Genomic DNA, 27,971 nt, shown 5'->3' on the forward strand with positions numbered 1-27,971 from the left:
TGCAAACCATTACTTTTTATGGCAATATAAAATTCTATTTTAGCAATCTAATGTAATTTAAATATTTCCTCATTAGTAGGTACTTGGCTTTTGTCCAGTATTTCGATATTGTAAATAAACTGCCCCATACTTCTATGAATATTAATTTTCCCTATATTAACACTGCTAATAGACAATATTCTCATCTCAGTAAATTCCTTATATACAGTTTTACATTAGAATCAATTGTGCTACAGCCCTTCCCCACTTTTAAAAACTTGGGGTGAAGTATAACTATTTGTATTAGTTGTAGATTTTATTTATTTTAAAACAGTGGTCATCACATGAGTCTCCTGAAAAGAAATTTTTTCACCACACTATGACAGCTTGGAAAAAACTGCAATAAAATCTCTTAGACATAACTCTTACATAATTCATAGTTCAAATATACTTTAAGGCTTTCCAACAATCTTTCTCTTTTCCAACAGTTTAAGGAATTAAATAATTAAATAATTAACTCAAAATTATCTTGAATTTTTTAAAAAATGGAGCTCTTCCCCCGTCCTTCTTAAGTTTTAACTTATTATCTTTGTTCCAAATCTAAGAGAAAGAAAGAAGCTTGAAATGCACTCTATACGGGGGGAGCTTTGCAGATCCTATACTGCTCCTCCCAGTGTTCCTAAATCACACATTATACCGCAGTTAATGTGGTGGAAAGTGGGCCTTCCAGTTGGAATACGCACTCACACACACACAAACACACACACTAATTGAGATTATCATAGCAGTTTATCATCAAGGTTTTGCCTCTTGGTTTTTTTTGCACTTTATGATTGAGCTATGGCATTGGCAAAAAATAAAAATAAAAAAGATAAAAAGATAAAAAGATAAAAAGATGTGAAAGAGTGTCCCATTCTGCACAAAACATGCTCTTAATGTCAATCTTCAAATAATGGACCATCTTAGGTTCATCGCAGTTGAAACTCAAGATGTTTACTATTTTCCCTGTATCATAGGGAAATAGGATCATATTTCTGGGCAGTAAGCACAGTGGCTTTAGGAGGTGAAAGTGCCTCTGTAATTAGGAGCCACCAACTAAATGCCTATAATAATGGGCCAGAAATTTTTGGAATGTGTCCTTTGGTATGTCTGACAGCACATGTAAGAACCTACAGCTTTTGCTTCTTAGGAAACTTGGATAAAGAGGTGGGATGGTATGATAGTTCTAACAGTTAATAAATTTCACCACTTTCATAAATTTCACCACTTTCTTACCAACTCTGAGAAGAGCCCTTACAGGAAGCTATAGCTTCTCTGTGGCAAAGGCCATTGTGGGTTGGCCCTTCTGTTTTTCTGGTCACAGGGTCAAAGACACTCAGACACAGTAAATGTGTTTCCTTCTGGTGCTAGTAGCTATATTCAGTGGTCTGTACACTGGCTCTGTGCAGAGCTGAGAACTGTGTGAAGCCATACCTGATATGCTCTTACAATGCAAAGAGAACTGGAAAGGGACTGAGTCTAGACCAGGGGTGTCGCAAACATTTTCTGTAAAGAGCCAGACAGTAAATATTTTAGGCCATTTGTGCGGCATAGGGTCTTTGCCTCAGCAACTCAACTCTGCTGGGGTAGCATAAAAGTAGCTATAGACAATATGTAAACTAATGAGTGTGATTCTGTCCCAATAAAACTTTATTTACAAATATAGGTGGCCCAGGCTTTAAGGGGCTGAATTGCCAATACAAATACAATAAAGATTATATTCCCAGCCCTGCCCTCTCCCCTCTGGTCCCTGTCAGCCTATTCCGTATTTCAGTGTCATTGGTCATATTTTGCTTGCTTGTTTGTTTTGTTGTTTAGATTCCTGTTAACAGTGATAGCATATGGTACTTGTCTTTCACCGCCTGGCTTATTTCGCTCAGCGTAATGCTTTCCAGTTCCATCCATGATGTTGCAAAAGGTAGGAGCTCCTTCTTCCTTTCTGCAGCATAGAATTCTATTGTGTAAATGGACCATAGTATTTTGATCCAGTCATTTACTGATGGGCATCTAGGTTGCTTTCAACTCTTGGCTATTGTGAATTGTGCTGCTATGAACATCGGGGTGCATAGGTTCTTTTGGATTGGTGTTTCAGGGTTCTTAGGATATACTCCTAATAGTGGAATTGCTGGGTCAAAAGGCAGCAATTCCACTGATAAGACAGAAAACTGTACTTGAACAAGAATTAAATTTAAAAAATAAATAAATAAATAAAATTTCAAAGAAAAAAAACCCAAATACAATAAAGATTAAATAAAAAATATAGGTGGCCCATTTGATTTGACTCTCGGCTTATATTCTGGCATGGTGATTAAGCACAGGTAAATTACCTAATTTCCTTGGCCCTTAAAAGCACCACCCATAAAACTACTGAATTCTGAATTCCTAATGTACTAAAGGATACTGGCATGTGTCTCCACACACGAAAGACAATCACACATGGACCTGCAGATACCTTTGCTATAAATACACATGTACACATGGATTTGATAAGATGCCATAGTTGATCTCTGACCTTCAGTTACACCCAAGGTATCTTCTGAATATTAAATCAGAAAAATGTCTGCAGCATGGGTCTGGCAGTTTCTAGCTTTGTGAACACAGGTAAATTAATTATTAATATTATGTATCATATCCTTTTATAAAATGGATACAAATAATTATTCTAAATATAAAGGGAATCAAGATGTTCAAATCTTGATGACCCAAGCCATTCAATCTTTCAGTCTACTCATTCATAAGCAGGAGTGTCTTAACGTTCATTTGAATGTGGCAGAATGCCCCATATTCTCAGCAATATCTCCAAAAGTTGAAGTAGAGTTATAGCTTTCTATGTGTGCGCCTTTGCTATAACTACTTCCCACTCCCCCCTGAGTGAGCATCCTTTCTCATCTATCTGCTTTTGTCCACCCTGCAGATTACCCCTCACTTTCCCCTAGAGCTTTTGTGTTTAGCAGATTATTATAAACCATCGAGAAGTGTCTAGTGTAAGCTTTATCATGAGGAAGAATACATGGTACCACAAAAACAGGGGTAGAAGGTGAGGAGGATAAAGAGTAGGAGAGAGGATGGGGGAGAAGGCAGAGAAAAAAGAAGAATTATAATCACCATCATCATCACCACTGGGAATTTCATGGGTTTTATCCCTCAGTTGCCTAGTCTTCTTGCCATGAACCCAGGCTCCTCTTTCTTGTTAAATCATTACTTCTCTCCACTACCTCTGTTCCTACTTTCTCCAACCAGACGATGTGAAATTTTTCTCACTTTACTCTGCAGAAAATATCAGATCTCCTTTGAATCCATATCTTTAAAACCTCCTTATAAGTCAAGATGCACTTTGATATATTTTTACCCTAGCTCCATTTAGTCAGCAGCAGTAACTAATTAAGAGATAGCAGAAACTCAAAAATTTGAAAATATTTAAAAAATTCAAAAGCAGGAATTTGAACAGATATTTGTACAACTGTGTTCATAGTAGCAGCATTCACAATGTTCCACAGGTAGAAATAACCTAAATATCCATCGAAGGGGGGATGAATGAGCACAATGTGGTATATATGTGCAACAAAATATTAGACCTTTACAAGGAAGGAATTTCTGATACATGTTACAGTACAGATGAACCCTGAAGATATCCTAAGTGAAAAAACTCATACACAAAAGGACAAACATTGTATGATTTCATTTACATGAGCGACTAGAGTATTCAAACTCAGAGACAAATCGCTGAATGGTGGTTGCCAGGGGCCGGGGGAGGAAGGAATGGGGAAATGTTATTTAATGGGAATAGAGTTTCAGATTTGCAAAATCAAAAACTTCTGGAAGTGGATGGTGGTGATGCTGGCAAAACCGTGTAAATATACTTACTGCCAGTGAACTGTATATACTTAGGAATGGTGGAAATGGTAAATTTTATATTACATATATTTTAGCACAGTAAAAGAAGACAAAGCAAAGCAAATGCATTTGATTTCCAAAAGTCAATGTTTTTGAACCCTAAGAGCTGGGCTTTTGACTTTAAAAGCAAAAGCTCTAAAGGCCACAGTACATAGAGTTTCCACCATAAAAAGACAGACTGAGAAAAATGCATGCTCATTAAGAATTATTTTCCTTCCTTCAAAAGATAATATCATTCTCTGTGGTGGGGAAGGCAGCAGAGTCAGAGAAGACAAAAACTTAAGAGCTGGTTGGTAAATAAAAGTCAAGCTGAGTATTATCAAGAGAAAAATAGACCTGTTTCAGTTTTAACCCCCAGCTGTACCCCCCAAAACCAAGAAGGACTAGTAGCACAGCAAGAGCCCAGAGATTCCTTGTACCCACCATAATTCAGAAGCAAAATATGTCTACAGGGTGGGTAGATGAGATCTACACAAATGAGTGAGTTGACCTCATAGAATTCCAGAATGTTCCAATGATGTCAAATTGAGCAGAATAACTTCCCCAGCACACCAGAGCAGCACTGAACCTGTTGTGGCCTCAGAGAGCCCCTTCAGTTTCCCAGGGATCTAGGGTGTCATGGAGAAATGACTGAATTTATGTTAAGGTCCTTCACAAAGTGTGGCAATGGCTAGAGGTGAAGTGCACTTCAGGGACCCTATGGTTCAGAGGAGCTGGGCTGTCCCACACAATAGCCACTAGCCATGAATGGCTCTTAAAGCCTAAATAAATTAAATTTAAACGTTTAGGTACTCAGCTGCATTAGCCACATTTCAAGCACTCAATAGCCTCGTGAGGCTGGCAGCTACCCAGTTACAGCAGATGGAGAACATCTCCAACACCACAAAAAGTTCAATTGGATAGTGCTGGTTTAGAACAAAGAGCTACAATAGCACCTTAGGTGGCTGGACAACCAAGAATCACACGGAATAGCCCAGCTCTTGCCACCTCTTGTCAACACAGACAGAAAAGGACAAAGGACCAGACCTCCCCTGCCCCCTGACATTTTTAAAGCACCCAGAATGTAAATGTAACCCAGGAAAGTAAAGACAAAGTCTCTGAATTAACTAAAATAGTATTCTCACTACACGTAGAAAGAAATAGATACTAAGTTCAAAATAGATACTAAGTTTGGTTTTAGGGGTAAAAAGTAAAGTCTCCTGCACAAGTGGCCTCATGGATTAAATTTTATACCTCATCTCACATAAATCATGCTTCCCTGAGATGAAGTGGGCCACACTACAGCGTGAAAGTGAACCCAACAGCTCTTCAAGACAAAATTATGTTTCTGTCTCCATCCCTGCATGAAATTCCAGTGCGATGCCCCGTTTATAGGTCTCGTTTATAGATACTACTTAAAAGTGGCAGTGTTTCTGATTATCACTCACTAAACACATCTTGTTACAAACACACAAAATACGGGTGCCTATCTGAGAAGCGGCAAAACCTCAACGTCTAAAAACGACAAAACTACCTTGGAGGATAGGCAGCCAATAAGAGCCAAGAGCCTCGAAGTCTTCTAAGTTAGAAAACCTCGGCGTGTCTCTGATATAATGGTCCCCCAGAGTTGTATGAATTCCCACTTGCAGGAGATACCGGATTCTTCAAGGAGATACCGGATTCAATGTCCCCATTGGCAGCACCGGAATTGGTGACAGCTGTGCTCTCAAATTCACAGTCCGAGAACAGTTGTCCAAATCCAATGGCAGCCAAGGTTGTTAGAGTGGTTGATAAAATAAACAGTTGTTAAGAAGGAGATGCTGCAAGCTGGTGAGATCACACCAGCAGCTGGGACCCAGGAGTGGGGTGGGGGGCAGCAAGTGAAGACACACAGGAAGTAGGAGGCCAGTTGAGACCCCTGCAACGAGTGTGAGAGCAGGACGTAGAAATAAATAAAAATGCCTCAGAATCCTGTGGCAGGCCAAACTGTGGAATTTAAGCTGGGAGTGGCGAAAAACAGAGCTATTAAATGAGCTATTACATTAGCAGTTGGCACAACTGCTATAGGAATGTGTGAGACCTAAGAGTTTCTGGAAAAGCTGAAGTTCCTTGTAGAACCCACCTACTCCCCAAGCAGCCACCGACCCTCAGTCTCAGGTAAGTTTAGTGGATGCGGAAAGAATAGACAGAAAAAAGGGCAAGTGAACAACGGTGAAGAGGCTTCATTTGGCCCAGCTGGTTTTGTCCTCCCTCATTACTGAGTCACAGCTGCTGGGTTTCGTTTTAAATTCAGCTTCTCTGGGTCCATGTTCAGTATTGGACACAGAGACAAACTGTACATTAATAAAACTTGGCAAATGTCTCACCAGGAAAGATTTCAGTTTTTGCCTTTGATTGATACTTTAATATAGGCAGATCTCAAATTTGTCTTCCACCTGAAAGGGCAGCCCAAACCAAGAAGTAAGTTTAAAAGAGCACCTTGCAAATCTCAGAAAAGCGTCACCCTAGTTTCCAGGGACTGAGACCTAAAAGAAGGGTGACTGTCAGAGGCCACAGGGCAAGATTACTTTGCTTATGATGGAAAAATTCAGGGACATTCTTACACATGGTTTTCCTATTCAAAGAATTGAGAAATAGGGGTATATAATTTAGGGGGCGTGGAAATAAGCTGTGGAAGTAAATGTAATCGTGGATTTGGTTATGTTTAAGAAAACAAAGAAAGGGAGAAAATGCCATTTGTTGAGCACCTACTAATCCAGGACTTGCCTATACTATGTAAAGTTTTTAGATTGGAGCTTTTGCATGCTTTGTTACGTGTCGTTCTCCTTATTTTATAAGATGAGGAATTAATTACTCAGGCAGGTGAAGTACATGGACCAAGAGCCAAACCTGCTGAGTGGCAATGCTTGAACCTGAACCCAGATCTTTCTCTTCAAAGGAAGCTACAAATTTGAAAGGAGACATGTCAGCCACAGACTATTTTCAGCGGCAACTGAGACTAATTCATTCAGCCAATAGTAAGTGAGTGTTTACTGTGTGTTAATCACTGCTATGGGAAAACGGCCAATAGTGAATTTTGGAAACATGTCAAACCTAGAGAAAAGTCCAACTTTTGACAACTCGACAGTCTCCACCTACTCCAGAGGCAGCTACATGGAAAGAAAGTAACCTTGACATGAACCTTTCTTCCTTTTTCTACCATCAGAGGGAAGACTATGCCATTTCCTTTTCTTCTTCGTACTACCCGGGACTGTTTTCACCCAGCATCCAGAGCCAGAAGCTTCAGCACGATGGTTCGCAAATAGAAAGCAATTGAGAGTAGTGATTGTTGTCTTGACGGTAGCATGACCCAGCCACACTTTGTCTGATTCTATGGCTCGCTGAAATCAAGGCCAGAGAGAATTGAGAGCCAGTCCAAAGTGATTCTGCAATCTGTCATTTATACTACGCTACCGGGGATCTTTTTATTGGTAATCAATTTCTTAGTGACATAAGTAGTTTCTCATTTCTAAACAAAAGAGTACTCAAAGAAAACAGCAGGCATAGACAGATCTAAGAATTTCAGTATTATATTTACAGACAATCTACATGTCCAGAATTACTCGTTAGCCAAATTCTGATGTAGCTTTAAGTAAATCCGTTCTTTTCTAAGTACTAATCTTTGAAAGGGACTGCCTAAATAACATGTAACAGAAACATCATGAACCCAGGATATGACAGTTTCCTTACCATCTTGCTGTAAATCATCATCAGACCTACATTTTTGTGGCAGAATATTCTGGAGTGACAGTGACGGATCCATCCTTCCTGGCTCCCTTTTCCTCTCTTTCCCTTCATTCTTCCATTATTTACCACCACAAATACAGCCATGCTTATTTTTCAACGATGCTTTAAGTTCTGAAGAATATCGGGTAACACAGCTAACTAAATGAGGCCCATTAACACAGCTCAATTCCTAGAGTAATGATTTTGTTCGAATTTCATTATCTGTAAGTCTGTTTCTTTAACCCACTGAATTAATTGCGGAGGTAAAATTTGCTTCTCCTCGTATGCTTCTCCCTTTTATGCTTCTGGCTAGTTTAATCAATAATTTCTTAAAGTACATCACTTTTCATTTTAAATGCCGTTTTAAAAAGCAGGCTAACAACTGTCTACATCTAACTGTAGATTTTATATGACATAATATTATATGTTATCTGTTACCAATTTCATAGGCTTCGCAGAGTGAAATAATCATTGATCTTTTTCATATGAATGCTATTAAGAAACACAGTGTAAACTTCAACTGATTAAAATGTTACTTAAGATGCTTTATTAAAATTTATTTTATAGTGATTTTTCTCATTAAGACTTGACAAATCTGAAGAGCACTTCATTTAATCTACTTTATGAGGATGCTGTGCATGCCGAAGGACCGTGAGATTCCAGACACTTGGGCGGTCGACAGTTATTCAGACCTGCGGGCAGTTATTTCTTGCGGATCAACTGTGCAAATTGCTTTCTACACAAATCAAGATGGGGAGAAAGAGCAGGAGATCAAAATCTTGTTTGTAGGGTCCGTTTTCTATAAACACCCATAACAAATGTTGAAGGGAGTAACTGCCACTGAGCATCTGTGATTGTTACAGACCTTTTACGATAACCTGATTAGCATAGCTCATAACAGGTCTACAAAGAAATAATAAAACTGTGATCATCATCAACATTCTCATCAACTACACACAGCATGTACAATATTTTTGAGGTTAGTTGTGTTCCAGGAAATAAGATATATGTGATATATCACATTTAACCCACAAATAACCCATGAGTCAGTTCATAGTATTACTTCCACTTTGCAGGTGAGACACCTGAGCTATGGGAGACCAAGTAACTTCCCCAACATTGCATATGTAGTAAGTAGTGAACCTAGACTCTCAACCTTAGACTCATTACGAAACTCATCATCTTCAGCTCTACAGACTTGATCTTCAATGTGTGGTCCAGGGACAGGAAATATCAGTTTACCTGTGGCTTCATCAGAAGTACATGCTCTGATTTAATTGCATACCGACATTTGGGAGCATTGCTCTATACTATAACAATAATATAAATAATAATAACATAGACAGCATTATATATTTGTTCATAACTTAAAAGTATGTGCACAGACACTACTTGCCTGTGGGTGAGACAAGGCTGAAAGGTAAACAAGAAGAACGTTCTGGAAGAAAAGGAGTCTATTTGGATGTCACCAGCTGCTGTTTTATCCTGAAGTGTATAAGGTAACAGACATGCTGCACTCTTGCATAATTACGAAGGCAGTGGGCAAGGACTCGTGTCCCTAGAAACTACTTAGTGGGCTGACATCATGGAGACTTGCCAAATTTGCCCAGAAAGGACTGTCCCAACACATCAAAAAACTATCTTACCAAAGTAACACAAAGTGTCTTTTCTGAGAATATAACGAAAGAAATCCGGTTCAGGAGGGTTTCCATTTATACAAGAAGAAACCTTGGCCAAGAAACTCTTCACCACCAGAAAGTATTTAAAGCTCCAATCTGTGTTATTGAACACTTTAAATAGCTCAAAAAACACATTTAATTAAATTATATTGAATGCAAAACTGAATATAGTTCTTTCATCAGAAATGCAAGTTAGCTAAAAAATTATGGAATAAGTTAGATTTATTTTTCCAATTCTTTCACTTTGTTCAAATAAGAGCCAATTCATTAAGGGCAATCAATCTGTCAAATTAGTAGTATTGAATTTACTGCTAAAATTGTTTAAAATGTGTTGATTTCTTATGCCTATCTTCAAGCTAAATTATAAGCTTTATTCTTCATTTATTCTAACAATATTCCACAAATATTTAAGAACTGTCTTGATATTTGCAACTCTGAGAGTGTCTAGTATGGTATGAAGTTATATCAGTCACACAATAAATAAATACTTATTAATTTGTGAAATAAAATAAAATTTATTCAAATCACTTGGATTAAGACTATAAATGCCTTGAAGGAAAGGACTGGATCTTGGTCACTGGCGTATCTTCCATGGCTAGAACTCTGACAATAACAGAGTAGTTGTAGAGTAAAATGTTGGAGAGAAGTAGGGAGTTACCAAGGGAAGAAGTTACCATGGGATCAAGTTACCTTGAAGGATCCCATGATATATGTTAATTCCACTAAACAATGCCCATTCTGATAGCTATAATTTCAATATTTTATATTTTAAAATAAAAATTATCAGAGGAACCCCATGTTTTAAAGACCTATCAGTTCAATAAAATAAATGTAGCAATTGTCAAAGTTGTCAGTTTATACTCATTTTCTATGAGTCCATATAATTTGTGGTTCAGTATTATCTGCTAGAAATCAAGCTGATAAATAATTTATATATTTACAGATGTTTCTTTTATTTCTAAAGGGTAACTTCTACCCTAATACTCACATTGTCAACAGCTAAAATTCATGAAAGCAAAGCTAATATTTATGAAACATACAATAATGATTTTAATAGCAGAATTCCTTAAGGCCGGTCTTTTTAAAACAGCAACGCTCCACAGAGTGAGAATTTTTTGAAAAAATGTAGATAAAATATAGGTTTTTATTATAAGAGGTGTTTTTGGAGAGCACTTCACATCCGTAAGACTTTTGTCATTCTTTAAAAAAATAAGAAAAAGAACAAAATAATGCAGATAAGCTGCGGACAGGAAAGAAATCTAGATCCCCTTCATCTTCCACGTCACCTACTCAAAACATAAGATGGCCATGTCAGTTAAAACTAATGGCTACCAACACATCCATAGCAATCAATGCAGGTAAATGTACTATATATGGAATCAGACAGTAATCAGAGAGCTAATAGCCATAGCCATAGTCAAACACTGAAGTTGGCAAGAAGACTCATAGGTGTGATAAGGAAAGCACCCTGGAGTGCAAGTATTTAAAAATCTGAAAGTCTGGGAAAGAGGACCGAAATAAAAGCAGACTACAAGGAAGAATTACTTATGTAGTCAGTATCTCCAAAAACCTATGAAATTGTATATTAAATACAAACAAATTTTAGGGTTTGTCAACTTTAAATCCCCGGAGTGGTATCAGGAGCCAAAACTCAACTTGCAATGAGAAGGAAAAAGTCAAGGCCTTGTGTTTACAATAGCTGATTGCCAGCTTCTTCTTTGCTCCTGGGGTGAATTGTTTTCTTTGGGATGTTCTTAAAGGTTGGCTTGGATCTATTAAAGGTAAAGCTACCACCCCCTCTTGGCCCCTACAGGAAGGACCTTCTTAATAGTTTAAAACAGGCAGCCCAATATGTAGATGAGAAAGAAGTGGATTATGTTTCTTTATTAGCCACGAAAGTCTTCAAAACATGAATTTTTAAAAATTCCTCCAAACAGCTCACAGGCATCTGCAAAGTATAACATATACAATGTGTCACATTTTGAAAGGGAATCTGAGAGCAACCTGGGCTCTCCAACTCTGCACGCTTTCCTCTCACAGATTCCCAAAGCTTTTTGGTCAAGTTGGAAGTCAGCTATTGTAAACACAAAGCATTCAGGTTTTTCCTCCTCCTTCGAGACTTAAAGTTTCTTGGAAGAGTGCATTTGGCTTTGAATAGAGTGAAAGTCACCAGGCAACACTTGTTCAGTCCCCTGATTGGAAGTTTGTTGCTGTGAGTTGTTTTCCTTTTCAAGGTGTACATTAGCTTTCACATCTTTATTTTTGCCAGAAATATGCTTTTCAGGCTCTTAGCATTATCTTAACCATTTTAGTTTTTTAAAGAAGAAAAAAATGAGAAAAATTCTGGGGCTAAGGTCTATAAAATATTACCTCATTTATGTTCTGGCTCATATTATTTTCATTATGTTCATTCAGCTAAAATAGAGTATATTCATCAGATGCACCACAGAGCATATCTACGATCATTAAATTCTATTATGTGGGAGAAATGGTTCTATGGTTCTCTTTGGGATAGTAAGCATAGCATTCTGATTTTCTTTCGCTGGTAGGAAGAGGTTTTAGTTATCACTAAAATTATTTATAAGATGGTATTTACACGACAAGATGAATGAATAGACAAGTCTGGTCAACCGACTTTAAACTTAAATTGGGCTGTTTAACTTCACTCAGGGATGCCGTGATGGGAATGTTACCATGGACTCGATGATCTCTGCTTCCAAAGTGAAAACCTCCCTAATACTCAAACCCAGTAGTTATCTAAAAACCATAGCAATTCCTTAAAAAATACAGACCATTCAACTTAAGCATCAACTCCACAATTTAAATTTGCTGGCTGGGCCAACTTGTTGTAAGGGACGTGTAAGTAAAGTTGACCACTCCTGAGGCCTGACGNGTGGGCACAGTGTCTCTGGAGGGATCGCCCCTGCGCAGGTTAAACTTGGCCAATAAATTAACATCTTTGAATCCCTGAAAGTCTCCGATATTTGTTCTCGTGGTTGGTGGATCTAACATTACCATGGACTCGATGATCTTTGCTTCCAAAGTGAAAACCTCCCTAATACTCAAACCCAGTAGTTATCTAAAAACCATAGCAATTCCTTAAAAAATACAGACCATTCAACAGAAAATTAAGCATCAACTCCACAATTTAAATTTGCTGGCTGGGCCAACTTGTTGTAAGGGACGTGTAAGTAAAGTTGACCACTCCTGAGGCCTGACGTAGAGGCAGTGTTTGAATGGTGATCTAGTTTGCCCAAGATTCTAAATCACCATCTTCACCGCACCACGAAATTGGATGTAAGCTAGAACGCCATCTCAATCAAATTCCACTACAACTGATATTAATAATAAAAACCAGAAATGTTGCTAACCCTTTTGACTTTCTCTGAATGTGCGAGTGTTTAAATGAGAGTGTGTGATAAGTAAGTTTGAATTGGATTTTAGGAGTAACTCGCCAAGCTTGGTCAACACATTTTCTGATTGATTTTGCAATCTTGACTAAATAGCAGGTTACACAAATCGATACATTAACCTTTCTACCTGGATATTAATCTAAAATAGTTTTCCTAAAAGGCCTGTGAGGGAGTGAAATCATGTGTGTCATAGAATTCTCAGAGTGGAGGGCATGTTAATCAGAAAATACATATCAGTAACTGAAGCCAGCACATCTAAGTATTAATATCAGCCAGGCCCTTAATTAATAACATAATACAGGCAGTACACGTTGCAATTAAATATTTTGCTGAAGACATTTGCAACTTTAGACATTTGAAACTTTTAAAAAAGACATAGAGTACATAGACTATTATAAATCACCATGAATTGATAAACTGGATTAAAACACTAAATATTAACAACTCCAATTTTATCGGTTATTTCCTTTTTAACATAACAAAACTTGAACATTATACACATGTTGAAGTCTCCCCTGCTCCCCTCCCCAGTCCCATTGACTTTCTCTCCTTCCTCAGAATCACTTCACTAAGAGTTTGAGGTGCATTGTTCCAGTCAGCGTGGTCACACTCTGTAAATCGATCTCCATCCGTCGCTCTCTTTCTGTCATTGACGTGATTTTAAAACATACACAGACACACACAATTCAATTGTGTACACATTCTGAAACCATTTCCTCTCCACCCAATATTATGCTTTTATAATACATCTATGTAAAAAATTACCTCATGTCAAATGCCCCTTCAGGTACATTTCATAAATAGTTCTTAGTCTATATATACATTCCTTCATTGATAATCATATTGGTTGTTACATATTTTTTCTCTTTTGCTAATAAAAACAATACTGCAATAATCATCTTTGAACTAAGCCTGTTGGCACACATATGCAAGAGTGTGTCTACATACTTGGGTTCAGTATTTTAAACCATGATCCACAGTAGGAAGCATATATACATACATAAATGTACATATATACATGTGAGAGAGTGTGTGTATATATACATATATATGTATATATATGTTCCTTCTTCAAAATTCTAAACTTCCACTATAATTTTAGCTAAGTAGAATTAAAAATAAACTCTAAGTTCAAAATCATTCTACTTTATTTCTCTGCCTCATTTCAAACTAGGACCAGGATCTTAAAACCAAGCAAGTCAATAAGAACTTATACATAGTCTAAGAGCTAATGAAGTGGATTCTGAAAATCAAATGAGTATTTCCTGAACTATTTTTACTTAAACCATAAGCTGATAGAGTTCAAAGTAATATAATATTGAAAGTCAACTGATACTGAAAAAAAATTAAAAACCAAGGGTTACCTGGAGGAAAGGTGGGACCATACACACTCCACGGATGTAGGAAGTGCTGGTAATCTCTCTTGTTGTATTTCCCACTTTGAATTCTTAGGGAAACAGAGCCAGTGGCATCTCAATGTAGTAGGTGTGCATAAACTTCCTTAATTTCTACTATTTCTGTAGGTGTGCATCGATGTTCCCAAGAGCACAAGGATATTTTGGTAAAACTGATTATTTTCCTGTGTGATTTCCTTGAATGAACGCCTTAAAAAACATTCCCAACCTATTGTGCTACTAGACTATTTTGTTCTAGTTTCTATCTTTAAAAAATAACTTGGATTAGAAATAAAAAAATAATAACATTTGTTATCCCTATATATAGTCACCTAAAATTTCTAAATCTTTTTTCGTTTCTTAAAATTCCTCAGCAAGGTCTTAGCAGTCAATTCCATTTAACAATGTTCAAGAAGAGAAGCTCAAGAATTAACTGCTAACTTCACCACTTTATTAGGTGCCCAAACTCAAGACAAAATGTGGCATACGGGGTTATGCTTCAGAGAGAGGCAAAATGCAAACTGTCTTACTTTGGATTCTACTACCACCTTGATTTATGAGTTTCAGAGACAGCCATTTGCCGGTGCCACACCTCACCAGGATAAGGGAAATTGGATAGAGCTAAAGTAATCCGAATCAAATTGTATTTGCAGCTTTCTCAACCATACATTGTACGAATTACCTGAATTACTGCTTCAAAGTCTCCTCCACTTTCTAAGTAGCGATGGAACTATTAACAGTAACAGCACAGTGCTTCTCAGCTCTCTGCTGAAGGTCCAGCCCTCCTCCCATCAATCATAGACCAGTACTTTTATAAAATACAATAAAAATGGGTTACTAGGAAAAATAGAACGAAAAGGCCATACAATAGAAGCCACGATTCTTTATTAGCTTCAACAGATGTAAAATTGCTCTCTTAAGTTGCTAGGAAAATTTCCAAATGCTGCTCCCTCTCAATTTCTGTCCTTATCTCACTGTAGACCCATAAACAGCCCCTGGACCAATATGGCTCTAGGAACCACATTTTGAGAAGCACTGAGTCATGAAACAAAACACTCCTGCTGGCAGAAAGTTCTCATTCCTTTGACCAAGAGTAATGAGAAAGAGCATTAACATTATTCCTTACATTTGCACTGAAAGGGGAGTGTGGAAAAGACACCTTTCTTCAAAAAAAAATTGTCTGAGAAGAGTATTCTTTCATCTGGACTTAGCTGTGGAAATGGATTTTCCCACCAGTTTCGGCCACAGGGGGATGCAGTGAATATCAACATTTAAGGGGCAAAGAAATCACATCAGGAAGGCTGTAAAAATATGCTCATTTGGGTCCCAACATCAGACACACGGATTCAATAAACCTCCTTAATGCCTACTATTTCTGTAGAACTTCCAATCTTTAAACACATTTAGACACTCTTTTGTGGTCAATATGATTATTCCCAGTTTAACAAATAAGGGAATGTGGACTCTGGATTTTCCATAAAGTATCAAACATAGAATTCCAACCTTTTAGATTTGAAGTTTACTATTTTTTAACCTTATGTGTATAAATGTGTCTTGACTCTTAAGGAGCCTGTTACTGGGATAGAAATGGATTTTTTTTCATTTACTACCACCCAAAGCTATTTCTTCCCCTTGACACTGATGACCCACATACCACACAAATGTTTCTGAAAGTGACACAGTCTACAGTCCACTGAGGCTCCAGATGTTCCTCTTCATAGCTGTCTAATCACGGCCAGAATGTGACTGAAGAAAGAGCTTACTTTTTGGAGTTACGTCTTCTAAGGAATCACAGACTATTTAATGAATAGGCTATCTGATACAGCAAGGCTGTGAGAGCAGATTAAATGCAGTGCAGCTGTGTGCAGGCAGGAGCTCTGCTATCTATGTTTAGATAGAACGGCACTGGACCTGGATCACTGAATCTCAGTGTAGCCATGACTCAGCGATTCACCATGTGTGTGATTTGGGACAAATTATTTTAGGTTTCACCTGACGTAAGGTTTCCTTATCCAGGCCACTCAGATAATACCTATAACATGCAAGGACCTTATAAAATTAGATCTTGGAAATAGTAAGTGTAAAATTGCCTTCCTCAATAAATAGCCCAGGTCGCTTAGTTTGTGATCAATGATTTTGTAGAAAAACACAGTACATGGTGTACTCTCTTCTTTGGCTTATAGCTGGTTATAGGGAACGTGCAGTAGCTCCAGATAAAGAACTTTATAGTGCAAGGCAGCATCGAGTGGAGAACCTTTCTTCCCCCGAGCTGGCTTATTATCATCACAGAAGACAGATTAAAGCTGGAACGCAAGTTGTCAAAGACATTGTCAGTACAGTCTGGCAAGGGTAGGCCAGTAGATCCGATGGTTTTAAGACTCCTGTGCTGTTATGGCAGCTGTAACTTTAGTACTACAAACTGGGTGGCTGAAGCAACAGAAATTCACCTTCTCATGGTTCTGGAGGCCAGAAGTCCGAGGTCAAAGTGTCAGCAGAGTGGGCTCCTTCTGATGCCTGGGAGGAAGGATCTGTTCCAGACCTCTCTCCTTGGCTTATAGATGATGTTCTTCCTGAGTCTTTTTCACATCATCTCCCCTGTATATGCGTCTCCACCTCTGAATTTCCCCCTTTTCTAAGTACAGCACTCATAATGGATTAGGACTCACTCTAATGATCTCATGTTAACTGATTGCATTTTCAATAACCCTATTTCTAAATAAGGTCACATTCTAAGGCACTATGGGTTAGTAGTTTTGGAGAGACACGACTGAACCCAGAACACCATGGTTCAATGATTAGCATTTTTATGAGAAACAGAAGTCAGGAGTCAGTTTTCTCATATTTCTATACTTACTAGCCATGCTCCTGGAAATCTCTAGATCATTTTAGGCTTATGCATAAAGTAAGTGTGTTGAAATAGACACAAATTAACCCTCAAAAGCTCCTTTCACTTCTAAAATGTTCACATCTAAGTGTTAGCAGGGATCTCAAAAAAAAAAAAAAATCTGCTGAATCACAAAATGAGCTATGGATTTAGATATTCTCTTATCAAGTCCCCTTATGTGACCAGAGTCACAGTTAAGAAAGTCAGACTAGGAAACAGTTCAAATAGATTCTTTTCAAGAGCAAGGATTCAGCTCATTATAATTAGATTGACTGGTTTTAAACAATAAATATATAACATGTATTATGCCTCAATCTTGGTGAGAAAGAGATATTCTTTCTCACCAAAATACATCTGGAGAGATAGGTACAAATGCAATTTACCACTGTGACGGTCACTTACGGGGGATAACTGAGTGGCAGGGGAAGAGCAGAGAGAGGAAATGTTTTGTGCTCTTTACATCGGAATCACAGGAAAATGTGTTAGCTGGTCAGAGCAAACACACATCAAAAAAGGATAGCCCTTGGCTATCCTTTTATTTTCAAGCCTAGACATTCTGTATTTAAGTCATTTTGTATTTTGGGCTCATTATGAGCAGCCATCACTTCTACAAACTTTCTGCTTCACAGGCAGTTGCAGGGCTCAGCCAACACACTTACACATTTGTTTCAGTGTGAAAACATAAAATGAAAGAAGACTTCATAAGCAGGTGTTTCTGAAGAGGCTTTTGTACTACAAATGCGATACACTCAACACACAGAACCAGCTAGCAATCTGCTGCATCTGTATTCTAAGGACAAAATACGTAGCAATCAATACCATATTTACCATGGCATTTTTTTACCTGGAAAATTCCCACACCCTCTAACAGTTGTGACTAATAAAGACAGGCTTATTTCCCAACGCAAAACTTCAATCTGGCTGCCTACCTATTTTAGTGAGAGGTAAGCAGCATCAGCTATAAAAACTTTGAGAAATTACTGATGTATAAACTGAATTTAGTATCTTTTGAAGCGAACAAACAGAAGTGTGCTTAAATCACTGTTGCTATAACTCCACCACTGGCTGAGGTAGGGACAGAGCTCCATACCTGGAGCAGGTAACAAAATACAGTGCCACAGAAAAAAAACAATGTCAAGAACAATTTTTGAAAGAAAAGGAGGCAACGTGTGACAATAAATATGATAGCGTTTCCATTTTAAAGAAGAAAATGAAGATCCTGAAGGATAGATATCCAAGGATAACATAAACTTGAATTTAAAATTTCCTATTTGGGGATTTACATTTTTAGCTTTCACCTATATTATAAATGCATACTTAAGCTACAGCTGTAGAATAATCTCTATACGTTAAGCATATACATATTTAATGCTGTTCCTCTAGAGTCCTAAAGTGCCTACCAAACAATTTACAGTGACAGACCTTCAGGACTCATGTGAAATAAATATTATAAAGGACAGACTTCAGAGTACATTCCACAGGCAACCCACCAGGATTTTTACATCACTGTTCTTTTATGCAACCAGAACAAAGAGACACATGAGCCAGTAATCATGAATGCAAATTAAGGGGATGACTTGATGCTTTGCTTGCCTATGTTTTCTAATAATTGTTTAAATTAATACTTTTGGTTAGATGTAAATAATCTAATGTACAAAACAGGTAAGTACTTAGATACTCACAGGTGCTGTGTGTGGCTTTGGTTGGAAGTAACTGGGATTACTGGGTAGCCTGTATTTCTGCAACTTCTTGACTCCATGAAAGCAAGCAGAAAAACAGAGCCAGCAACAGCCTTCTCTGACCTTGGCTCACCCAGCACCTGAAAGGTTTACTACGTACCTAAATCCTCATATAAAGCCCTTTCCTGTTTGCATGCCTAAAATGGCTTCTATTTTCCTCAGCAAACCTTCCCCAAGAAATCCACACACAGCCTCCCACTACTGCCCCTAAGCTGCCATCCTATTCTCTACGCATCTTTCTCTATAAAGGCACCCATAGCTGCAAATGGGTCTTTATTCGTCCAACTTACCCTCTGTAAACTGAATTCTTTTGTGGCAGAGGTCCTAACATAATTTTTTGCTATCACTGTCCATCTCACGTAGAAGGTGCTTATTTTAAATAGTTATTACCTGGATGGAGCAAGTTCTTCTATGCTACTCTAGTGCTTCCTATTTCTCACACCATTTCTTAACGCTGTTTCCTAAATCTCATCTACTTATTTCCTAACATTTGTTTCCTAAACATCACCAACTTACTTAGAGGACTGACTCCTGTGAAGAAATGCAGACGCAGAATAAGGCCACTGGGATCAGAATTGTCCTGAGCACTGAAACCCCGTCTCACGAGGTTGAGGAGCAGAATGGGGGTACGTAAGGAATTCAGAAACAGCTGTCTCTGCTCTGGATGCTACAGGCACATCCATGGATACGGTATCTCTAGGTCCACAGAGCAGCTTCTCTTGCTATTCCTTAAAAGCTGGCTTTAGGTGAACGAAGGGGTCCTGAGGGTTTTATCAAATGTCCACTTTTTATACCCACATCAAAGCTCAGATTCCACATCTGTTTTCCTTCCCCGCTGCCAACTGTGCTTATTTTTACAGATGTTTTGTTATTCTTCCTGACTCACATCCAAACCCAATGGCTTATTCTCTGTGGAAGGACAATAACCAGAGACACCCACTTATGTTTTTCACATATTTTATTTCCCATGTGTATATGTTAAAATTTCCTTCACTGTTCTGCTTCACCCTACCGCAGGTGGACAGGTGATCCCATACTCATATCCTCAGGGGAGGACTATAATAGACAGTGTCTGACTGTCGTGGACATTGTTTCAAAAAGGTCAGCTAGGGCAAGGTTGTGGGGTGGCAGAGTGGTTCGTCATTTTCTTGGCAAAGAAGTCAAGCAGTATAGCATGGCTAGGCGGGAGAGACCATGGACAGACTCACAAAGTTCATGTGCTGGAAAGGTCATGAAATTCAGGTTGTGACCATCATATGAATGAATGCCTGTGTGGATGAGTAACTTGATGTCGAGAGGAAGTCTCCTACCAAAAGCTGGAGGAACAACCTGTGGTTTCTTGAACCTTAGCACACCCTGAATCAGAATTAAATGGCATTTCCCTCCAGTGTGATGGAATGAGCTCTTGGGCCAGAAATAAAATCTACTCGCAGAAATAGAAACTTATGTTACATACACCCTAAATTTGCAGGCTGAGATTCACATGAGAACTCAGGGTGTCACTTCCAGAGATGCTCTGTGCCCTAATCCTGAGTCTGAAGCCACCCAAGCATGGCTCTGCGACCATCCCTCCCAGCTGGAAGCAAGGAGTGGCGTAACCCTCAGCTGGCTGCACCCTGACTAGCACAAGAAGGAAACAGCCAATAGACACAGCAACAGAGGGTCTCTCCATTTAGAACAAATGCCAATGCAAGTCGCAATCCATTACAAAAAAGAAAAAGAATCAAGTCAAATTTTTGCAATCAATTAGTCAGTGAACTTGCACATTCAAAATAAAAAGGGCATATAGGCTATGATACCTATCACTTAAATAGTGCTTTTTATATGCTGAGCCCTGTTCTAAGTGACTTAAGCTACATAAGCATTATCACACATCTATAAAGTAGGTTAATTATCAGCCCCATTTTACAGATGAAGATGCTGAGGTTCATTGGGGTTGTGTGACCGACCCAAGGTCATGGCGATGGTAAGTGGAGCTCTGAGATTGAAACCTAGTCAGTGTAGCTAATGAAGCCAGCTTGATCACCACACAACACTGCCTTTGCCCACAAAACCTCACATATTTGAATGGTATAACCCCCAAAGGAAGGGGTCATCAGGCCCACTCCCTTTATTTTAAACACAAGGGAGGAGACAATAGCAAAGAAGGTAAAAAGATCTGCTCAGTGTCATATAATTCAGCATATCACTCATTCCTGTTGTCTGACAAGCAATATTTAGTCAAATTAATCATTTTGCTTTTAATGTTTCCCAAAGGGCAAATCAGAAGTTTAACACACAGCCTTTCACAGCCGTCCAGGAATTTTACTTCCGCTGCTCTGAAGCTCACAGGAGATGAGTGACAGGATGCCAAGCGGTCCCTGGGGCCAGCTGGAGGACCTTGGTGATCATCCCTGGGGTACTGGGAAGCGGGACTGTAACAGGAAGCCGCATAACAGAGGAGCAGACGAGGAACTCAAGAGCAAGGGAACCCAGGGGACTTCAGTGTTGCCATTTAAGATGCAGGGCATTGGATGCTGAGCAGTGCGTTCTCTACTTTCACTGAAATACCTTGGATTAGAAACTTCTTTCTACCTTGGAAATGTGATCTTTTCATGCTGCTCTATTTATACTCCATCGATTTCAAAATAAGATTCCCGTGGGAAAATTTCTCCCCGTGGAAAATTTCCACCCCACCTCCCGTCTTTCTCCACAAAAAAGCAAAGCAACCACTGTGATTCTCCCGTGCCCTTAAGTAAGGGCTGGCACATTAGGGTGACAGCTCACAGGAATGTCCACAGTACCCACGGTGAAGTGTCATTAAGAATATAGGACCCACTGCTGTCTTCTGAAGAAGAATGATGTCATTTTTTAAAAATTCATCATGGGTGCAAAATATTGCAACAGGGAATCTGTGTCATGTAGGCCACCGGGCATTCGGTGACCTCCCACCGTACTCCTCTCTGCATTTCTTGTGTCAACAGGTCCTGTCATTGGTAAGCTCAGACCCGTATTAACACAAGTGCTGAAAGCTGAATCAGGCGGTATTAAAAAAAAATGTCACTTACTGGTTTCTAACCTTTTCAACTCTTCTTTCTATTTCTATCCTAAGAATACGCTCACTGCTCACACAAAAAGATGTTGATGAATATGAGGAATCTGCCAACTTATAAAGGCGTGCTTAAGAATGGAAATAGAGGCTAGAAAGTAATGGAACTTGTGTTGAGAAGGCTGTTGACAAAGGTTCCTCAAAACGGGGTAATTTAAGGAAGACAACTGGAACAATGGTTGCTAAGCAGGGAAAGAAAACAATAGAAAACTCTTGCTACCAGAACCCTAAGTTGTTCTAAGTTAAGGAGGCAAAAAGTGCTCTATACATGGAATGCGTCACTACTTGTGATGATCACTGTCTTCTTTATTAAATTAGATGAAGAGGTGACAGATTTTAAAACTAAAATAGAGGGTCCAGACAGAAAAAAAAAACACATTTATATTTTTAGACATCTAGCTGAATTCTAATGTTCTCCCTAACAAATTCATTCAATTTCAATTTAGATATATTCCAACAAAATAATAAAACAGTGTTACCCAAAAAGACACTAAAGGGGAAACATAAACTCATGATCAACCCATTCAATTGAATCTATTCTCATTTTCCCTTGAAGGAACCAGGTTCCAGGGACCTTACATACCCAGGCGCACAACCAACCTCGCCGTGGTTTTCAGACAATCGTGGAAAGAAAAACACAGCAAAACAGAGGTAGTGACCGACTCACTCCTGGCCTTTAAGGTTTTCCAGCACTTACCTTCCTGGAATATGCGAATTTGACAGTGGAACTTACCGCGTTAAAATTGGGGAAGAGGTTGACTGCGGCCGCAGTGTCGAGAGGAAAAGGAAGAAATGGTTTAATATCCAGCGATGGTTGCAGAGGGGGCGCTGGTGGACGGACCAGGGCTGGGAGAGCAGGGCTCTGGCATGTACCACCTGAAGAGAGGAGAGCAAAGGGAGCAATCAGGGGTATCCAGCACACTTGAAAAAAAAACACACAGAAAAACACCAATGTCTCTTTTGAGATAAAAAAGCCAGCTTTGTGGGTCACTGGAAAAAAAATAAGACACGGCATACACTGACCTCAGTTGACAACTGGCCAATGAGCAGATTTGCCATTAGTCAGAGGAAGCTGGTTGAACTGCTTCTTTTCCCCATTGGATTATAACGACCTGGTTATGTAAGTAACAGTTGACATGTCGAACATGTCCTACACCCCAATTTACCCTTCTTTCCCTGCCTAGAGCTCTGGATTGGGTCAGCAGCAAATCGGCCACCAAAACCCCTCCCTTCAGAAGGCAAACCCTTCTATTGCACCCCTGTCCTTCTCTGCACACTATCTTATGCTCAGACTATACATTCAGTCTGACTATTTTATAAAACTGCTCTTTCCTATCACATCCCAAACTCTGGCAGCCAGACGAATTGAACCTGCCATGGAATGGAAACTTAACCGCAAATTCAGAAGGGCCTATGTTACTGGGTGACTGGGGGAGTAAAACCAGCAGACCCGCCTACAAACCCAGCAACCCCTGTACTGTTCAGCAAGCCACAGCGCTGAGCAGTCAGCGACTACCTGCCTTCTTCCCAGTCATGAGTAGGTGGACTTTAGAAGGTCACCAGCGAGCAAGCAGTGGAATATTATGCCAACAGACACCCCCTCTGTGTACAGTAGGCAGACAACCAGCTGTCTGCAACGGCTCACACACCTTGGCCGTAGAACTCCACTGAACTCAAAGGCTGGAAGGACGCAAGTCCACGTCAGCATTCCAGCTCCGGATTTTGATAACATTCTAAAACATCAATTTTCTGTTAATTAAAGGCTGTTGAATCCTAGGAAACTTAAAGTATGCGAACATTCTTCTAATCTGAGAGGCAAGCAACAGACTGTAACAACCTGCTGGGGAGGATCCAAGAAGTATTAGGAAAACAAAATGCAATGGGATTTTTTTTCTTTCTCACAGAAAAGAATTCTAAGAGACAGACCAGAGAAGAGAGAGGCTCATGCCCAGGCCACTCACTCACCTATCATCTTGTTTGTAAAACAAAGCGGAGTGAGACCCCAACGAATTACTGTGAAGAATCTCACGATCAACTCAGCCAACTGCACACAGACCATCATCAGCCTCCATCAGTTACCTGAACACAAGGTAAACATTTTAAAAATGATTCCCCAGTGGGGAATCCAATGCTTTTGGACCAGAGGATCTGCTAACAAGGTAACTTAATACCTATCACAGAAGCCATCAGCACCAGATTTAATTAACCATACCAAAAAAAATCATCAGCTCTTCTGCTTCCAGGTATAAACTCAGCTGAAGCCAAATTAACAAAAACAGTATTTTTCCCACTCCTTTAACGTCCCTCTTGAAATGTTTCTCAGCAGCTGAAGGACAACAACAGCAAGTTTGAATCAGCAAACCACTTACAATAAAAAGTAGTGCAAGTCAGAAAGCAGAGGGCAGATATTCAAACAAACAAAGTTTAAAAATAAGTTTTGGTTGAAATCAGTGGTATGGTGTAACATGTCCACAAGTAAAGGTAAGATTTAAGAAATCATTTAAAATTATTTTTATTCGTGTCACATGCAAAATGTATTCACTGTCTTATTTCATCCTAAAATCTCAGAAGTTAGGTAAAGGCTACCATAACATCACGAAGAAAAAAAATAGGTTTAGTTTGTTGCTTCAAGAAAACATTCCATTCTTACAATAATAAGAACACAATTTAGCAGGAAGATAGTCGGTAGTTATTTCATTTAGAAAGCTCCCTCTGGTTCAGGAAATCGAAAGAGATTAAGAGATTGCTCAAGTTTATTTTTTCATCCAGCACAATGCTTGGCACAAAGAACAAATACATATTGATTTGATAGGTAAATTTGATTTCCACTTTCTCTCTTCCTCCAGGATATGAATTTCATTTACATTTCTATATACAGTTTATGGCCCTTTTCAATACTGCAACTGGGGTTTCCTTCCTGGGGACAAACCAAAAATCAAGGAAGAGTCATCAAACTTTGGGAAGCTGGAGAAATTATTGGAGTTCATCTCTTCCTACCTGTTTGAAGAGAGAAACCTAAAAGATCACGGGAAAGGAAAGGCCATGTGACTACCTATTCTTTGGCCATTTGCTATGCACATACAGGTGTAGTGGGTATTGTGATGTGCTACCCACAGTCCTCTTCAGGGCTCAGGACAAATCCTCCCCACTGCTTGGAATGCTGGTAGCTGAGGCCTGATACTAGAGACAAATTGCCCTGGGCCAAAATGAGCCTCCTTGCCCAAGGTCAAACTGCCTCCCAAGGGCAGTGGGTGGTAGCCCCATGCAATGACATTAATACAAAGGTTTAAGGGCTTCTCTCCCTAGCCTTAAGGCTGGCTGAACAACTCTGAAGCTCCTCATAGGATTCATAATAGACTGGGGTTTCTTAAGATTATCAGAGCTCAACTTCCCCTTCTGCCCAGTTCTGGACCCCTCTCTCCTCACAAATGTTCCCAAAAGACCACCCAATAAAGCCTAAGTTCATTTCCAGAAGGACATGACCAGTGACACCAGGTATAACAACTCATTTGTCTGTCACTAACATTTCTGACTTTAAAATCTAGATATGTCTTGAAATATATGAACTGTACTGATCTGTATATGCTCAGCAGTGAGAATATTATTTGCAAATAGTGCAGAATCAAAAACAGCAAATACGACATTTTTCATCTATAAAGCAAATTGAAACATGCTTCTGGAGGAAATAGCTGTTTCATTCCTTCATTTCTTAATAGAAACCATTATATAAGATATGAATAAATGTTTATCACTACTTTCCTTATTATAAAATTATGGTGAAAGTAATAAACATCAAGATACATAGAAAATTTATAGCCATTTCTCTAGGTTAAATGAGTTATTTTGTTATTACTGTTTACAAATAGTGTTGCTTAATCCATTAGCATGTCACATTTCTGGAAACACTGCTATTTTTAATTTGAGCATAGCATTTTGAAGCCTCCATGGGGTGGGAACTGAACGCGATATACATTCATGCCCTTTGTATATGAAATTCGGCCTATATCTAATACCACATACTTCACAGCCTAGGCAATTTTAATAAGTTAAATTTTAACAATTATTCTGATTTTAGAGCAACTGTATTTCTTCATACCATATTTATTAGATATCATTCCAATCAAATTCAAAATACTGAGCATAGCATAGTTATTATATACTAAGTAGGGAATTAAATAATGAAGATAACATAAATGAGATAAAATGATCATTAAAGCTCACAAACTCTTCCTTTTTGACATCCATTTCTATTAGTTTATATTTAGAAATTAGAATTGAACTATAGAGCAAACATTAAATATTACTTTGCTCTATTTACAAGATAGCTGTGTATTCATGAAAGCACAAAGTTATGAATTTGAAAAATATACTGGAGTAATCTATTTGTTAACAAAGTATTATTTATTGAGACCATGAGAAAGTAAGACACAATGACTTCAGATGTTTAGATTTCAATAAATTAAAATGTAAACTTGAAAATGTTTAACGATTTATACAGAGATGTAGGAATTCTAAGCCGGTGGTTGTCAGCTACAGCTTATTGTATGAGATAATGGACATAAAGTGCTTGCCTAGTACAGGGTCTAGGCAATGGACGCTAAGTTAGGCATATCTTTTTAATGAACCTCATAAATTCCAAAGAAGCTGTTTAGGTTGGTCCAGACCCATATTCAGGCTGTCTGAAAGTAGTCAATCAAGGTAATTTTAAAAGAAACTTCAAATCATTCATTTTATTTGGAACCCCGCACAAGGAGACTCCTTGCGATAAGAGGCTACTTTGTAAATCAGTCTTTTGAAATGCACCTTGGGAGTGGAACAGTGTCCTTCCCACAGCACGGCACTTTTGACCTGGCTTTCTGCACTTGATTCATTCAGAGTTCATCGAACAGTCATACCGGCACAGACTTCCTGTCTGACAGGTTAACCTACTGCTTCATCCTTCATTTTCAAGAATGACAAAACCAAAGTTCAAAATAATCAGGGGGTGCCACTGTTAAATATTCATGATGCCACTGTGTGCTTTAGAACTGTGAACATAGATAGACAGAAAGAATCATTTTACACACATATATACCAATATATATAAAAATAATTTTACATTTTTCCCTGATGGGATAATTTCTGCAGTACCTCCTTCCTTCACCATCAATTATAAATATAGATAATATATATTTTAATAGATAACTATCATTAAATGACAAAACTTCTCAGAGTATTCACACCTAACAGGAAAACATTAGAGCATTTATATAACATCAAGTCCTACATAGTTACTTGCAAAGCAGCTAACTTCATACACAGGAAGACCACTGACAACCAGTTCCGACTATTCAGTTCCAATCTGCCATGCCCCCCGTAGGAGGGAGGGGAACACTCGGAGTTTAGGGGTCTACGTGAGAGTGGGGATGAGAACTTCAGATCTGACACTACAAATGAAATGAAATGATGGAATTAGGACATGAAGGCAAAACTTGCTTTGATGCAAAACACCGGCCCCAGGATACTGTAGTGAGTAAAACTGGCTAGCCAGGGTGGGGAGGAGTGATTGTACAGAACATAGCCAAATTTTATGAATCCACTCACTAATCTGTGTGAAGTAGGACTGCTATCCCTTTAATTCCTTTAAATGTGCGATAACTCTACCAGGCAACTATTTGCATCCCCAATTTACAAACTCAAAGTCGAGGCTCTAGGAAGTAAAATGTTCCCTAAAATCACAGAAGCAATAAATGGCATTTAATGTCAACCTGAGTAAACTTAACAATTTTCAATACATGAATACAAATAGCTTTTTAAAAATTAAAACAGGAGCAAACAAACAATATAACAACAAAAAGAATACTCTACAAAGTCAGCTTTGTCCTATTAAGCAAGCCAGCTCTCTTGAACTCAGAATATAATACATTAAAATCATAAATCTTGTGAGAAATTTTTAACACAGTTCACAAAAGAAAAGGCAGATTCATTCTAAAGGCGATAATAAAAGAATACTCTGTATTTACCACCAATATTTATCTACCATGGGAACAGGCTGGCACCACCCAATGTTTGAGAAAGAATCCAGAAAGATACACGTATCATATCAAACATGATTCAAAGGCCCTTGATTTTACATTCT

The 27,971-nt window shown here is 38.6% G+C and overlaps 1 protein-coding gene across 1 annotated transcript in view; it reads right to left on the reverse strand.

The window, feature by feature from the left end:
* The window catches only part of ZNF385D (zinc finger protein 385D), a 276,420-nt gene that overhangs the window by 180,884 nt on the left and 67,565 nt on the right, over positions 1-27,971 (reverse strand). Inside the window, exon 2 of the mRNA XM_037070755.1 lies at positions 22,587-22,729. Within this exon, the coding sequence (XP_036926650.1) occupies positions 22,587-22,729 (143 nt within the window). The remainder of the gene's footprint in view (positions 1-22,586; positions 22,730-27,971) is intronic.

This window comes from Sturnira hondurensis, unplaced genomic scaffold, assembly GCF_014824575.4.
Source record: "Sturnira hondurensis isolate 20B ecotype Veracruz unplaced genomic scaffold, ASM1482457v3 Scaffold0019006, whole genome shotgun sequence".
Classification (NCBI taxonomy): Eukaryota; Metazoa; Chordata; class Mammalia; order Chiroptera; family Phyllostomidae; genus Sturnira; species Sturnira hondurensis.